General features: G+C 45.5%; 1 protein-coding gene across 1 annotated transcript in view; it reads right to left on the reverse strand.

The window, feature by feature from the left end:
- Positions 1 to 3918: 3918 nt before the first annotated feature.
- The window catches only part of tmem45b (transmembrane protein 45B), a 37492-nt gene continuing 28349 nt past the window's right edge, over positions 3919 to 13061 (reverse strand). The window contains exons 5-6 of the mRNA XM_063038347.1: positions 12640 to 12785; positions 3919 to 12216 (exon numbers count right to left, since the gene is read on the reverse strand). Of these exons, the coding sequence (XP_062894417.1) occupies positions 12117 to 12216; positions 12640 to 12785 (246 nt within the window). The 3' untranslated portion in view covers positions 3919 to 12116. The remainder of the gene's footprint in view (positions 12217 to 12639; positions 12786 to 13061) is intronic.

Genomic DNA, 13061 nt, shown 5'->3' on the forward strand with positions numbered 1-13061 from the left:
CCTTCATGAGTCGGAGCTGGTTGCACTTCCCACAGATGTAGTCATCAGAGAGACTGTCAGGTTCCATGAATTCCCACATCCTACAGGAGGAGCGTTCCACTGCCATATCTGCCTTCCTACCTGCACTGTACAATGGGCAACCAAGACCAAATCGTCAATAACGAAAGGAAAAACCTACCCTTCTTACCTGTTTCTTCGGCCTCAGCTTCTTCTCATCGAAGCCTCTTGAGTCAACGCCTGTAAGTTCCCACTCTGACTCTAGTCCCCACTTTGACGATGGCCGCTCCACTAGACCCTCTCTCTCTTTTATGGTTTAAAAAATAAGAAAAACTCCCACACAAGGAGAAAGAACTCACCGCGTTTGGTGGTGCTCTACCTGCCTTCCACTGCCATTGATGCCTCTGATGCTTCCCACACCTGTGCACTGGCTACTATTTTTAAGAAAAAACATGTAGCCAGTGATGCATCTTTCCATCCACTCCCTCATCCTTCAAAATTCCAAAGGTTATGCTCCCTCTGCAACTCCCTGGCATTGTCTTCCCAACACCCCGTTCCCTTCTCAATACCATTTCTTGTGAAACCTTGAGAGGTACAACATTTGTCCTTTTATGGCTACCCTCCCCATCCAAATCCTCCTGAAATAGTGATTCACTTACACTCATACTAGTTAATGCATTGAACCTAGTTCTCACATTGTTTTCTCATCACACTGGACAAACCACAGATTGTGACAATAAAGGAGAGAAACTCCATCTGTCTACAATGACTGCCTCCTTAATTCTCTATTGAGTTCCCACGATGATATCCTATAATTTTCCAACAAAGTCCAGTTAGGCCTGAAGAACAGCATCTCATCATTAGACTGGGCATGTTCCACTCAATTCAACAGTTCTGATCTGTGTTGGATCCGGCCAGTTATATTTCTGCTCCTCCAATTCACTCTGTTCTGTCGTGAGGAGATGGATGCCTTTATCTTCCTGTCCTGTCATTGACTCCATCCCTTGCTTTAGAACTGATCTAAAGTCAATGAAACCCAACATTAGGTTCAACCCATATTATCTACATTAAAGGGGGAAGGTGAGAAGCCAGAAATCATATTGGCACCAAAGACATAGGTAGGAAAAGGGAGGAGGTCCTGAAGAGAGAATTTAGGGAGTTGGGTAGGAAGCTGAAAAACGGAATCTCCAGGGTAGTGGTCTCTGGATTGTTGCCTGTGCCACGCACCAGTCAGGTAAAAATAGGATGATTTGGCAGATTAATGCATGACTGAGGAATTATTGCAGGGGGCAGGATTTCAGATTTCTAGATCATTGAGATCTCTTCTGGGGTAGGTACGACCTGTACAAAAGGAACAATTTACACCTGAACCCGATTGGGACCAATATCCGTGCGGGCAGGTTTGCTGGAGCTTTTGGGGAGGGTTTAAACTAAATTGGCATGGGGATGGGAACCAGAGTGATAGGGCTGAGGATTCAGCAGTTGGTAAACAAGCAGAGGCGGTGTGTTGTGAGACTATCAGGAAGGACAGGCAGATGATAGGGTGAAATTGCAGACAGTGGGATGAGTTGCAGTGTAACACTGGGACAAAATCGAAAAGGGTGGTGAATACAGGACTGAATGTGTTATATTTGAATGCAGGCAGTATATGGAGAGAGGTAGATGATCTTGTAGCGCAGTTAGAGATTGGCAGGTATGATGTTGTGGGCATCACTGAGTCGGGGCTGAAAGAAGATCATAGTTGAGAGCTTAACATCCAAGGATACACTTTGTACCAAATGGACAGGCAGATAGGCAGAGCAGGTGGGATAGTTCTGTTGGTAAAAAATGAAATCAAATCCTTAGAAAGAGGTAACATAGGATCAGAAAATATAGAATCCTTGTGGGCAGAGTTAAGAAACTGTAAGGGTAAGAAGACTCTGATGAGCGTTATATACAGGCCTCCGAATAGTAGCCAGGATGTGAGATATAAATTACAATGGGAGATAGAAAATGCATGTAATAAGCACACTGTTATGATGGTCATGGGGGATTTTAATATGTAGGTAGATCGGAAAAATCATGTCGGTCATGGAGAGAGAGAATTTATAGAATGCCTACAAGATGGCTTTTTAAAGCAGCTCGAGGTTGAGTCCACTAGGGGGATCCACAATTCTGGATTGGGTGTTGTGTAATGATCCGGGTTTGATTATGGAGTTTAAGGTAAAGGAACCCTTAGGAAGCAGTGATTATAATTCACTAAGGCGCATTTTAACAGGATGCACCATGAGCCTCACCCGGGGCAGTACACTTGACAGCATAACCGAGTTCTCAGACAGCTGGCAACAATCTTGGAACAGAGGCGAATCATCACAAATGCTCTCCCACAAACATTGGCAGGAAATGTCCACATTACATGATTTGTACCAGCAGGCCAACCTCCAGAGCACCACATAACATCAAAAGATGTAAGCATTCTGCAGGTTGCTCGGGATTGGAAAATGGACGTGGACTTGGAAAAAAGCTTGTGTTTCCCCCAGACATTGTGGCTACAACACTCCGGCCAGACATGGTCCTGTGTTCCACAACAGCCAAGCTAGCATATGTTGTGGAATTGACAGTACCATGGGAAGATGATGTTGAAGAAGCTTATGAGAGGAAAAAGACCAAGTACTCTGAACTGGCAACTGAAGCTGCCCAGAACGGCTGGAAGACCAAGATTTTCCCTGCAGAAGTGGGATGCAGGGGATACGTTGCTACATCTACAACCAGTCTATTGAAGAAGATGGGGGTGAGGGATCACTCCCTCCAACAAGCAATCAAGTCCTTGTCAAATGCAGCAGAAGAAAGCAGCAATTGGGTTTGGATTAAAAGGAAAGACAACAACTGGGCTGCAAGATGAAGACAGGAGGGTATGGAACAGAGGGGGTGTATCTGGGACGCCAGGTAGCACCGTTGAGTCCTCTGGAGATGTCGTGGGCTTATCAATGAAACATCAAAGAAGGAGGGTTCCTACCTGATGACCCCGATGACATACCTACCCTCCCTCCCTGTCACCACGCCAAACCCACCGCCAACATCGAGAGTGCCGACTTACCATAGGGATTGAAACATCAAGTCCTAGTAGCTCTACCCTGCTGCTTGAGAGGGAGAAGCTAAAGTCAGATGTATCAGTATTACAGTGGAGTAAAGGGAATTATAGAGGCATGAGAGAGAGCTGGCCAAAGTTGATTGGAAGGGGATACAAGTAGAGATGACAGCAGAACAGCAATGACTGTAGTTTTTTTGGAGCAATTGGAAGTCACAAGATAGATACATCCCAAAGAAGGAAGAAGTATTCTAAAGGCAGGATGACACAACCATGGCTGACAAGAGAAGTCAAAAGCCAAAGAAAAGGCATATAATATAGCAAAAATTAACGGGAGGTTAGAGGTCTATCTGGATAGACAGGGTCTGATTAGGAACAATCAACATGGATTTGTGCATGGAAGGTCATGTTTGACAGATCTTATTGAATTTTTTGAAGAGGTTACTAGGAAAGTTGACGAGGGTAAAGCGGTGGATGTTGTCTATATGGACTTCAGTAAGGCCTTTGACAAGGTTCCATACGGAAGGTTGGTTAGGAAGGTTCAATCGTTAGGTATTAATATCAAAGTAGTAAAATGGATTCAGCAGTGGCTGGATGGGAGATGTCAGAGAGTAGTGGTGGATAACTGTGTGTCAGATTGGAGGACGATGTGTAGCGGTGTGCCTCAGGGATCTGTACTGGGTCCAATGTTATTTGTCATATATATTAATGATCTGGATGATGGGATGGTAAATTGGATTAGTAAGTATGCAGATGATACTAAGATAGGTGGAGTTGTGGATAATGAAGTAGGTTTTCAAAGCTTGCAGAGAGATTTAGGCCAGTTAGAAGAGTGGGCTGAAAGATGGCAGATGGAGTTTAATGCTGAAAAATGTGAGGTGCTACATTTTGGTAGGACTAATCAAAATAGGACATACATGGTAAATGGTAGGGCATTGAAGAATGCTGTAGAACAGAGGGATCTAGGAATAATGGTGCATAGTTCCCTGAAGGTGGAATCTCATGTGGATAAGGTGGTGAAGAAAGCTTTTGATATACTGGCCTTTATTAATCAGAGCATTAAGTATAGGAGTTGGGATGTAATGTTGAAATTGTACAAGGCATTGGTAAGGCCAAATTTGGAGTATTGTGTACAATTCTGGTTACCGAATTATAGGAAAGATGTCAATAAAATTGAGAGAGTACAGGGAAGACTTACTAGAATGTTACCTGGGTTTCATCTCCTAAGTTACAGAGAAAGGTTGAACAAGTTGGGTCTTTATTCTTTGGAGCATAGAAGGTTGAGGGGGGACTTGATAGAGGTATTTAAAATTATGAGGGGGATTGATAAGAGTTGACGTGGATAGGCTTTTTCCATTGAAAGTGGGGGAGATTCAAACAAGAGGACATGAGTTGAGAGTTAAAGGACCAAAGTTTAGGGGTAACATGAGGGGGAACTTCTTTACTCAGAGAGTGGTAACTGTGTGGAACGAGCTTCCAGCAGAAGTGGTTGAGGCAGGTTCGATGTTGTCGTTTAAAGTTAATTTGGATAGATATATGGACAGGAAGGGAATGGAGGGTTATGGACCGAGTGCCGGTCGGTGGGACTAGGTGAGAGTAGGAGTTCGGCACGGACTAGAAGGGCCGAGATGGCCTGTTTCCATGCAGTAATTGTTATATGGTTATATGGTTATAGGATTAGGATGCTTTTATAAACCAACAGAAGGCAACTAAAAAGTCATTGAGAAGGAAAAGATGGAATACAATAGTAAGCTAGCCAATAATATGAAAGGGGTATGAAAAGTTTTTTCAGATACATGAAGTGTAAAAGAGAGGCAAGAGTGGATATCGGACCGCTGGAAAAAAATGCTGGAGAGGTACTAATAGGGGACAGCAAAATGGCAGCCAAACTGAATAAGTATTTTGCATCCAATTTCACTGTGGATGACACCAGCAATATGATGGAAGTTCAAGCAGAAGTGAGTGCAGTTGCTATTACAAGGGGAAAGGTGCTTGGGAAAGTGAAAGATCTGAAGGTAGATAAGTCACCTGGATCAGATAGCATACACCCCAGAGTTCTGAAAGAGGTGGCTGAAGAGATTGTGGAGGCATTAGTAGTGATCTTTCAAAAATCACTACATTCTGAAATGGTTCTGGAAGACTGGAAAATTGCAAACATAACTACACTCTTCAAGAAGGGAGGGGGCAAAAGAAAGGAAATCATAGGCTAGTTAGGCTGACTTCAGTGGTTGGGAAGGTGTTGGAGTCGATTGTTAAGGATGAAGTTTTGGGGTACTTGGAGGCACATGATAAAATAGGTCAAAGTCAGCATGGTTTCCTTAAGGAGGAAATCTTGCCTGATAAACCTGTTGGAATTCTTTTGAAGAAATAACAAGCAAGATAGACAAAGGAGAATCAGTGGATGTTGTGTACTTGGATTTTCAGCGGGGCTTTGACAAGGTGCCACACACGAGGCTGCTTAACAAGCTATGAGCCCATGATATTACAGGAAAGATTCTAGCATGGATAAAGCAGTGGCTGATTGGCAGGAGGCAAAGAGTGGGAATAAAGGGAGCCTTTTCTGGCTGGCTGCTGGTGACTAATTCTTTTTGCATTTTATGTCAATGAGGCGTGATTTGGAGACAGAATTGATGGCTTTGATACGAAGATAGGTGGAGGGACAGGTAGTGTTGAGGAAGCAGGGAGGCTGCAGAAGGACTTAGACAGATTAGGAGAATCGGCAAAGAATTAACAGATGGAATACCATGTTGGGAAGTGAATGGGTCATGCATTTTGGTAGAAATGTAGACTATTTTCTAGACAGGCAGAAAATTCAAAAATCTGAGGTGCAAAGGGACTTGGGAGTTCTTGTGCAGGATTCCCTAAAGGTTAATTTTCAGGTTGAGTTAGTGGTAAGGAGGGCAAATGCGATGTTAGCATTCATTTCAAGAGGACTAGAATGTAAAAGCAAGGATGTGATGCTGAGGCTTTATAAGACATTGGTCAGACCTCACTTGGAGTATTGTGAACAGTTTTGGACCCCTTGTCTAAGAAAGGATGTACTGATATTGGAGACGGTTCAAAGAAGGTTCACGAGAATCATTCCAGGAATGAAATGGTTATCATATGAAGAGGCTTTGATGGCTCTGGGCCTGTAATTGCAGGAGTTTAGAAGAATGGTGGGGTGGTGGGGGTGGGCGGAATCTCATTTAAGCCTATCAAAGGCTGAAAGGGAGAGAGTGGATGTGGAGGGAATGTTTCCTGTGGTGGGGGAGTCTAGGACCAGAAGGCACAGCCTCCGATTAGAGAGACGTTAATTTAGAATGGAGTTGAGGAGGAATTTCTTTAGCCAGAGAGGGATGAATCTGTGGAATTCATCACCACAGGTGGCTGTGGAGGCCAGGTTATTGGGTATATTTAAGGCAGAGGTTGTTAGTTTGTTGTTTCGTCATTGTGTGAAAGGTTACGGCGCGAAGGCAAGAGAGCGATGTTGAGAGGGCAAATGGAACAGCCGTGATGAATTGGCAAAGCAGACTCAATAGACCAAATGGTCTAATTCTGCTCTGATATTTTATGGTCTTATGGTCTTATCACTAAAATAATGAATTTTCTCATCTGTAACCCTGCCCAATGTAACTCCTGCATCAGATCATCTGCTGGTGAGACCTCGTGCAGCAGCAGGAGGCCAGAACTGACAGGGCAGAGGCAACTACACATGATGGGTCTGCAGATTAACAGAAGGTGACTTGGAAACAAATGAGATTTTTAAACCCGAAGGCCCTATTCAATGTGACAGCAGGCACCAGCTATTCATTTAGAGCTACATTCACCCATCGACAGCCCTTTCATACTCAGAGATGTGACTCTTCCTTTATCATCATCTTTCTTTTCATGTAGTCACAAAAATCCCTTGATTTTCCCTATCAATAATGAATCGTATCTGTCTGATTTCCAAATTTCCTTTTTTTAAACTTAACTCTACACTTATTACACTAGCCCTCCCCTTTAATTAAGAGGAAAGTCTGTCCCAGGGTTGAGGCCGGATGACTGTTCTTCTGCTTAGTGACCTGCTCTGCTCTGAAATCCCAGCACAAATCTGGTGACTGTTTTGCCGAGCAGCTTTCTTCAGCCCATGAGGGCAATGTTGACCCTCCAGCCTTCTCTTACTGTAATTCTCCATTCCCACTTTTTTTCCACTCAATGCTCCTGCACCGTGTCCAAAGAGAAATTAGCGTGAACCTTAGGAACAGCTCCTGTTATAGATGAATTTGACGTGTTGTAGATGAATTTGTTCTACAATGAGAACAAATTCAAGTGGAATTTGGGAAGACAGGCAGACTTAACATTTCAGATTATTGGCCTTTCATCTTTGATCTGAAACATTAACTTAATTTCTCTTTCCATAGATCCAGCCTGACCCACTGATGGTTACCAGAACTTTCTGTATTTATTTGAGGTTCCCAGCGGCTATAGTTTATCTCAGACAATGAGCAGTGCCAGTTCTATACTCCACGTAGACTGCAGATGCTGGAAATCTGGAGCAACACACAAAATGCTGCAGGTACTCAGCAGGTCAGGCACCATCTAAGGAGGGAAATTATCGCAGTAGCCCCATCACTCCTGCCCTTTCCCCTTCCCTGCACTCTCCATCTTCTCATCACCCACACACTCCTCCCTCTGCCCCTGTCCTCACCTCCTCGCCTTCATTCCACTGTCCACCGTTCTCTCCTGTTGGATTCTGTCTTCTTCAGACCTTTGTCACTTCAGTCTATCACCTCCCAGCTTCTTACATTGCCTGCCTATCAACCCTTCCCCCTCGCCTGGATACACCCATAAACTGCAACTCTTCCTCCACCCTTTTATACTGTATATCTCCCCTCTTTCCCTCTTCCGGTTTAAGATGGCACTGGTGAAACACTGTGATGACTTGCTGTCAGCAAATAAAACTACTAACTACTTTATTAATCACACTTTTTCTTAAAAATTATCACTGCAATCAGTAACCCGTAACTTCCCTTTCGGAGTTGAGCTTTTGAACCACCTGTATGACCTGACACCTTTGCAGCGTGAATTGAAGTCTAGAAAGTGTGGGACGGTTGTGGCGTTGCGTGTACAGGTTGAATTGAGGTGGCAAGGCCCAGGCCTGAGAGCCAATGCTTGGCTGCTGGAGCGGACTTGGAGGTGATTCAAAACGGCAGAACCCGAGGCAAGGCAGAGTTGAGGCAGCAGCACCGGGGCCTGAGAGCGAGGAACAAACTGATGATTGACCTATTTAAGTGCCGCGCCAGATTGGAAAGGTCGGGTATGGGCCAAACTGAGGTAGTGGGGCCTGGGCCCGAGATTGTTTCAAATCGGCAGGGCCCTGGTCTGAGAGCGAGGAGCAACCTGCTGATTGGCTGATTTACGCGCCAGGCCAGATTGGAAAGGCCAGGGTGTCAGGGCCGGAGGAGAAGGACGGGACGGTGGTCAGCTCACTGATTGGTGAGGTTTTCTGGTCTCTGAGCTGAACTGAGGCTGTGGCCTGCAACTAACGGGCTCCTGAATTGGCTGTAGTGATGACTGGCTTCGTGGCTGTGGACTCACTTTGATGAACTTCAGTTCTGAATGTTATTTGCTTACTTTTATTGTTTGCACAATTTGTTTTTTTTTCCTCTGCAGATCGGGTGTTCGACAGTTTCTTTTTAATAGGTTCTATTTGCTCTCGTTATTTTGTGGCTGCCTGTTAGAAGACGAATCTCAAGGTGGTATACAGTATACATACTTTGATAATAAAAGAACTTTAAACTACAAACTCTTTCTTCCAGACCAGATGAAAGGTTTTGACTTGCAATGTCAACTGTCCATTTCCCTCCAGCATTTGTACATCACTCTGTACTCCACGTTCCAGCAAACTATATTTTATTTTCCTCTCCTCGTGGTTAAGATTTCATTTTGCTCCTCCCAGCATCAATACCACAGTCTGTCCTCTGCCCCACCCTTTCATATTTGCTCATTTGTTCTCTCTGTCCTTTCCCCTCCCTTCGCAATTAAAATTTGTTCTGATTCTAACTATTCCCAGTTTCTGATGTAAGATCATTGGCGTGACCTTTATTGGTATCATCTTAGCAGGAAAGATATCATGTTAAGCCTTTTCGGGCTTGAGTAGATCCTCTGAGTGTTCCTCTCTGAAAACAGCATCTGTCGTACCACACTGACATTTAATCAAGATTGATGTGTAACCTTGGGATGTATTGAGGGTGCACTCTCCCTGGTTAACGATCAACAACAGAAACGTCCAGGACAGGAACAGGTTCCTCTGCTCAAACTGGTCAGACAGGCTCCGTTGCCATCACTTTCAGGCTGGTAATGTCTCATCGCAAAGGAATGCCATTTTGAAGTATACGTTTGAACCAGCCCCGCCCTGAACACGGAGCGCATACCATGGAAAGAGAAGTGACCTTGGGTCTTGGTAATACAAGGTGAGTGCATACAGTCACAGGCTTTTTACTTCAGCTTGTCACAGCTGCTGTTTATGCTCTGCAATAGCCTACAAGCTGGCAGGTGAGAGGGAAGTCGGGTGTGTGGGGGAAGGGGGATGAAGTGAGGAGCTGGGAGGTGATTGGTGAAAAAGGAGAAGGATTGAAGAAGAAGGAATCTGATAGGAGAGGCAGGGGACCACGGGAGAAAGCGAAGCGGGGGGACACGAGAGGGAGGTGATAGGCAGGTGAGGAGAGGAGAGGAGCCAGAATGGGGAATGGAAAAAGAGAGAAGGTGGAGGTGGGAGAAATTACCAGAAGTTAGAGAAACCGATATTCATGTCATCAGGTTGGAGGCTACCCAGAAGGAATATCTGTCATATGGCGGGGGGGTGCGCTAGGAGCAGACCCCAAATGCAAGACACAGACACTGAAGTACAAGGAACAGGACTCGGTGTGTCAAGAAAGCAAGGGAAGTGAGGAAGAAACGACGCTGGACATTGACAGAGGCCCTGGACGAGACTAGGATACAGGGCCTGGGCTAGGACTTGACTAGGGAAGTGGCACCAGGACAAGAAAATTGGAAATAGGAGCCTGGGCTAGGACTCCAAGCCAGAGACTGGACAGGGACTCAGAACCTTGGTCTTGGCTCTGGCTCGGACCCCGGATCTAGGCGAGGACAAGAAGTGACTACAGGACATGGCGTGGCTACAGGACTGGATGAGAACCCAAAGCCTTGACTTGGTCTTGGCAGAACTGGAACACAGGGACTTGGTCTTGGGAGACAAGAACGCAGAACCCAGAGCCTTGGTCTTGAGAGACAGGAACATGGAACACAGAGCCGGGACCCCTCCTTGGGAACAGGACGTAGGGCCAGGACTCATACATAGAACACAGAGAGACAGTTCTTAACACAAGGTAGCGGCGAACAGCCGGACCTACCTAGCGAAGGCGTGGACACAGGGACAGATCCAAACAACGATAGACAGTGCCTTATCTAGACACAGCAAGGCTCCGGTCTTGCTCTGGCGGTAGAACTTGACAGCAATACAGGCGAGAACACTGGCGAGGTTGCAGGAAAAGGCTTCAGACCAAGGCTTCAGGCAGAGGTTGCCTCAATTAAGGCACCAACAGAACAAGGGAAAACCGGAAAACCTGGAATAAGGATCGATGGACCAATCTGTGAATCGGAATGTGGACTTCATGGACCGGACCATGATAATATGAGGTGTTCATTGTGGCCATAGAGGAGCCCATGTCAGAATGGGAATGGGAGGTAGAAGTAAGATGTGTGGCCACTGAGAAATCCCACCTGTTGTGGCAGACAGAACTAAGGGTCTGGCCGAAGCGGTTCCCACGATCCACGCTGGGTCTCGCTGATGTAGACAAGGCCGCACCAGCAGCACCGGGCATAATAGACGACCCCGACGGACTCGCAGGTGAAGTGTTGCTGCACCTGGAGGGACTGTTTGGGGCCCTGAATGGAGGAGGTGAGGGAGCAGGTTGCAGGGATAAATACCAGGAGGGAGATCAACAGATCAGCAAGCTCGGAGGGAGGATGAAAGATATCAAGGATCTGCAAGCTGCACATCTGGAAATAATTTTCATAGTTTGTGTTTGCTTCACCAAAGGGAAGACGTACAGTGTAAGCCTTTGGAAATGAATGGAATTCAACACTGGGTAAATTGTTAGCAGAACTGAGGGACAGCTAGAAGGACAAAACATGCAACTAAACTAATCCTTTCTGCCTACAATAGAACATAGAACGTATCACCAACAACATAACCACTGTCTTTCCAGAGGACAGGGCACAATCCAAAATGTGTGTTTCCCTCCATAGATGCTGCCTGACCTGCTGAGTTCCTTCAGCGCAGTGGGTGTTGCCATCTGGTGCGTGTGGGGCACTCTGTAGCTCCTGCTCTCCCTGACCATACATACTAAACCAGTTATTGTGCTCCGGGATGTTATGAGACTCTGAAAGGTTTTGTATGTGTGCCTGTCCTCCTCCAAATAGATGCAACAAAATCAACCTGAAATGAGATTAAGAGTTCCTGTCAATTTTGTTAAAAATGCACGTTGTTTATTGCAGGGAAAGGGGACGTATCGTTGAGGATGAGAGGCAGATCAGTTGGTGGAGGATGGGCTATCGAAACCACTACAGTCTGAGACTGATCAAGATCGGTTGGTATTCAAAGCAGTTTCAGTTGATAACACTGAAGCATGTACTGTAGATTGTCAGATGAAACAAAAAGATCTCTGCACTGAACATTCTGATATTACTTTCCCGCACTAAAATTATTCCCCGGATTCCATCAAAAGAGATAGCTCCTATCCACAACCTGCCTGTTCCCTGCTGCACTTGGGTGAAGAATTTGCTTTAGGCACGAACCTAATCTGTGAGTTCTGGTGGGTCTGTGAAAATAGGAGACAATTCAGATTCCCATGACCAGCGTCGTTTCACAAAAGATATTCCCTGCCACTCACTCCTGTTCCACCAATACAAACAGTGATTCAAAGGGATCAAGGGAACAAACAACATTCACAATTGAAAAAAAATTAGACAGAAATCATCAACTTGTCAGTGTGAATAGAGGGAAGCGCAGGAGCTGCTGGTCATGTCATTCTACGTCAGAACTGCTCAACAATCGGTACTTCTCCGACTTGCCCCGCAGTTCCATCTCTGAAGCACCGTCTCTCTTCGATCTGATTTTTATAAACCTGCAACAGAAGGTATTTGTTACAGCAAGAGGCCTCCAGAATGGAGAGGAACACATTTCATTCCCACACTCAATATATGTATTATTTTACCATGTGGGTGGATTTCCTAGACTTAGGCCTAATGCACACACCTACAGAAGGGTGGGTTGTCTGAGACATCTGCTGGCCCGTCTAGGTGCCCTGAAGGAGCAGGTGATGAACCTCTCCTTAACTTCTACAGTGGTGTACTGTAAGTGAGCAATTATGATCCAATGATGGGGGAGTGTCTCGGGTGGGGGGGAGAGCATCTTAGCTTTCCGACACCAACACAATGTCAAGGAATTCTGCTTTCAAATGCTTGATAAATATCAAGCACAGTTGTTTAGTTTAGTGAAGCCAGTGCAGGCCCAGATTGGTATTCCACACAGAGTAGAAAGAACTCACCCGTATATCAGGGTGTAGCTAATTGCGACAATAGAAATGGCGACTGCAAAATGCCAGCAGAAACACAGTGTGATGAACATCAAGTTCCCATGGTCATTTAAATTCCACTCGGGCCCGCCATTGGGAGGGTAGAGTACAAAGCCGATCTGAAAGAGACGAGATCGTTCTCCGTCAAAAAAAGATCAGGTGTTCAGCTCCATTCAGACCCTGAAAGTGAAGCAAAACCTCTGTACTAGCTAGAGTGCACCCGCTAAGCTCTCATCCACGGCCTGTCAGTTATAGTGCACTCACTCACAGTGGCTGCCTACTAATCTAAACTCACAGTGATCCCTGTTAAACTGAACTCTCTCAGTGATTCCTGTTAAAGTAAACTCACATTCACAGGCTGTCCATTAAACTCACTCATTGATCCCTCATTAAAC

This window comes from Mobula hypostoma, chromosome X2 (genome assembly GCF_963921235.1).
Source record: "Mobula hypostoma chromosome X2, sMobHyp1.1, whole genome shotgun sequence".
In the NCBI taxonomy this organism is placed as follows: Eukaryota; Metazoa; Chordata; class Chondrichthyes; order Myliobatiformes; family Myliobatidae; genus Mobula; species Mobula hypostoma.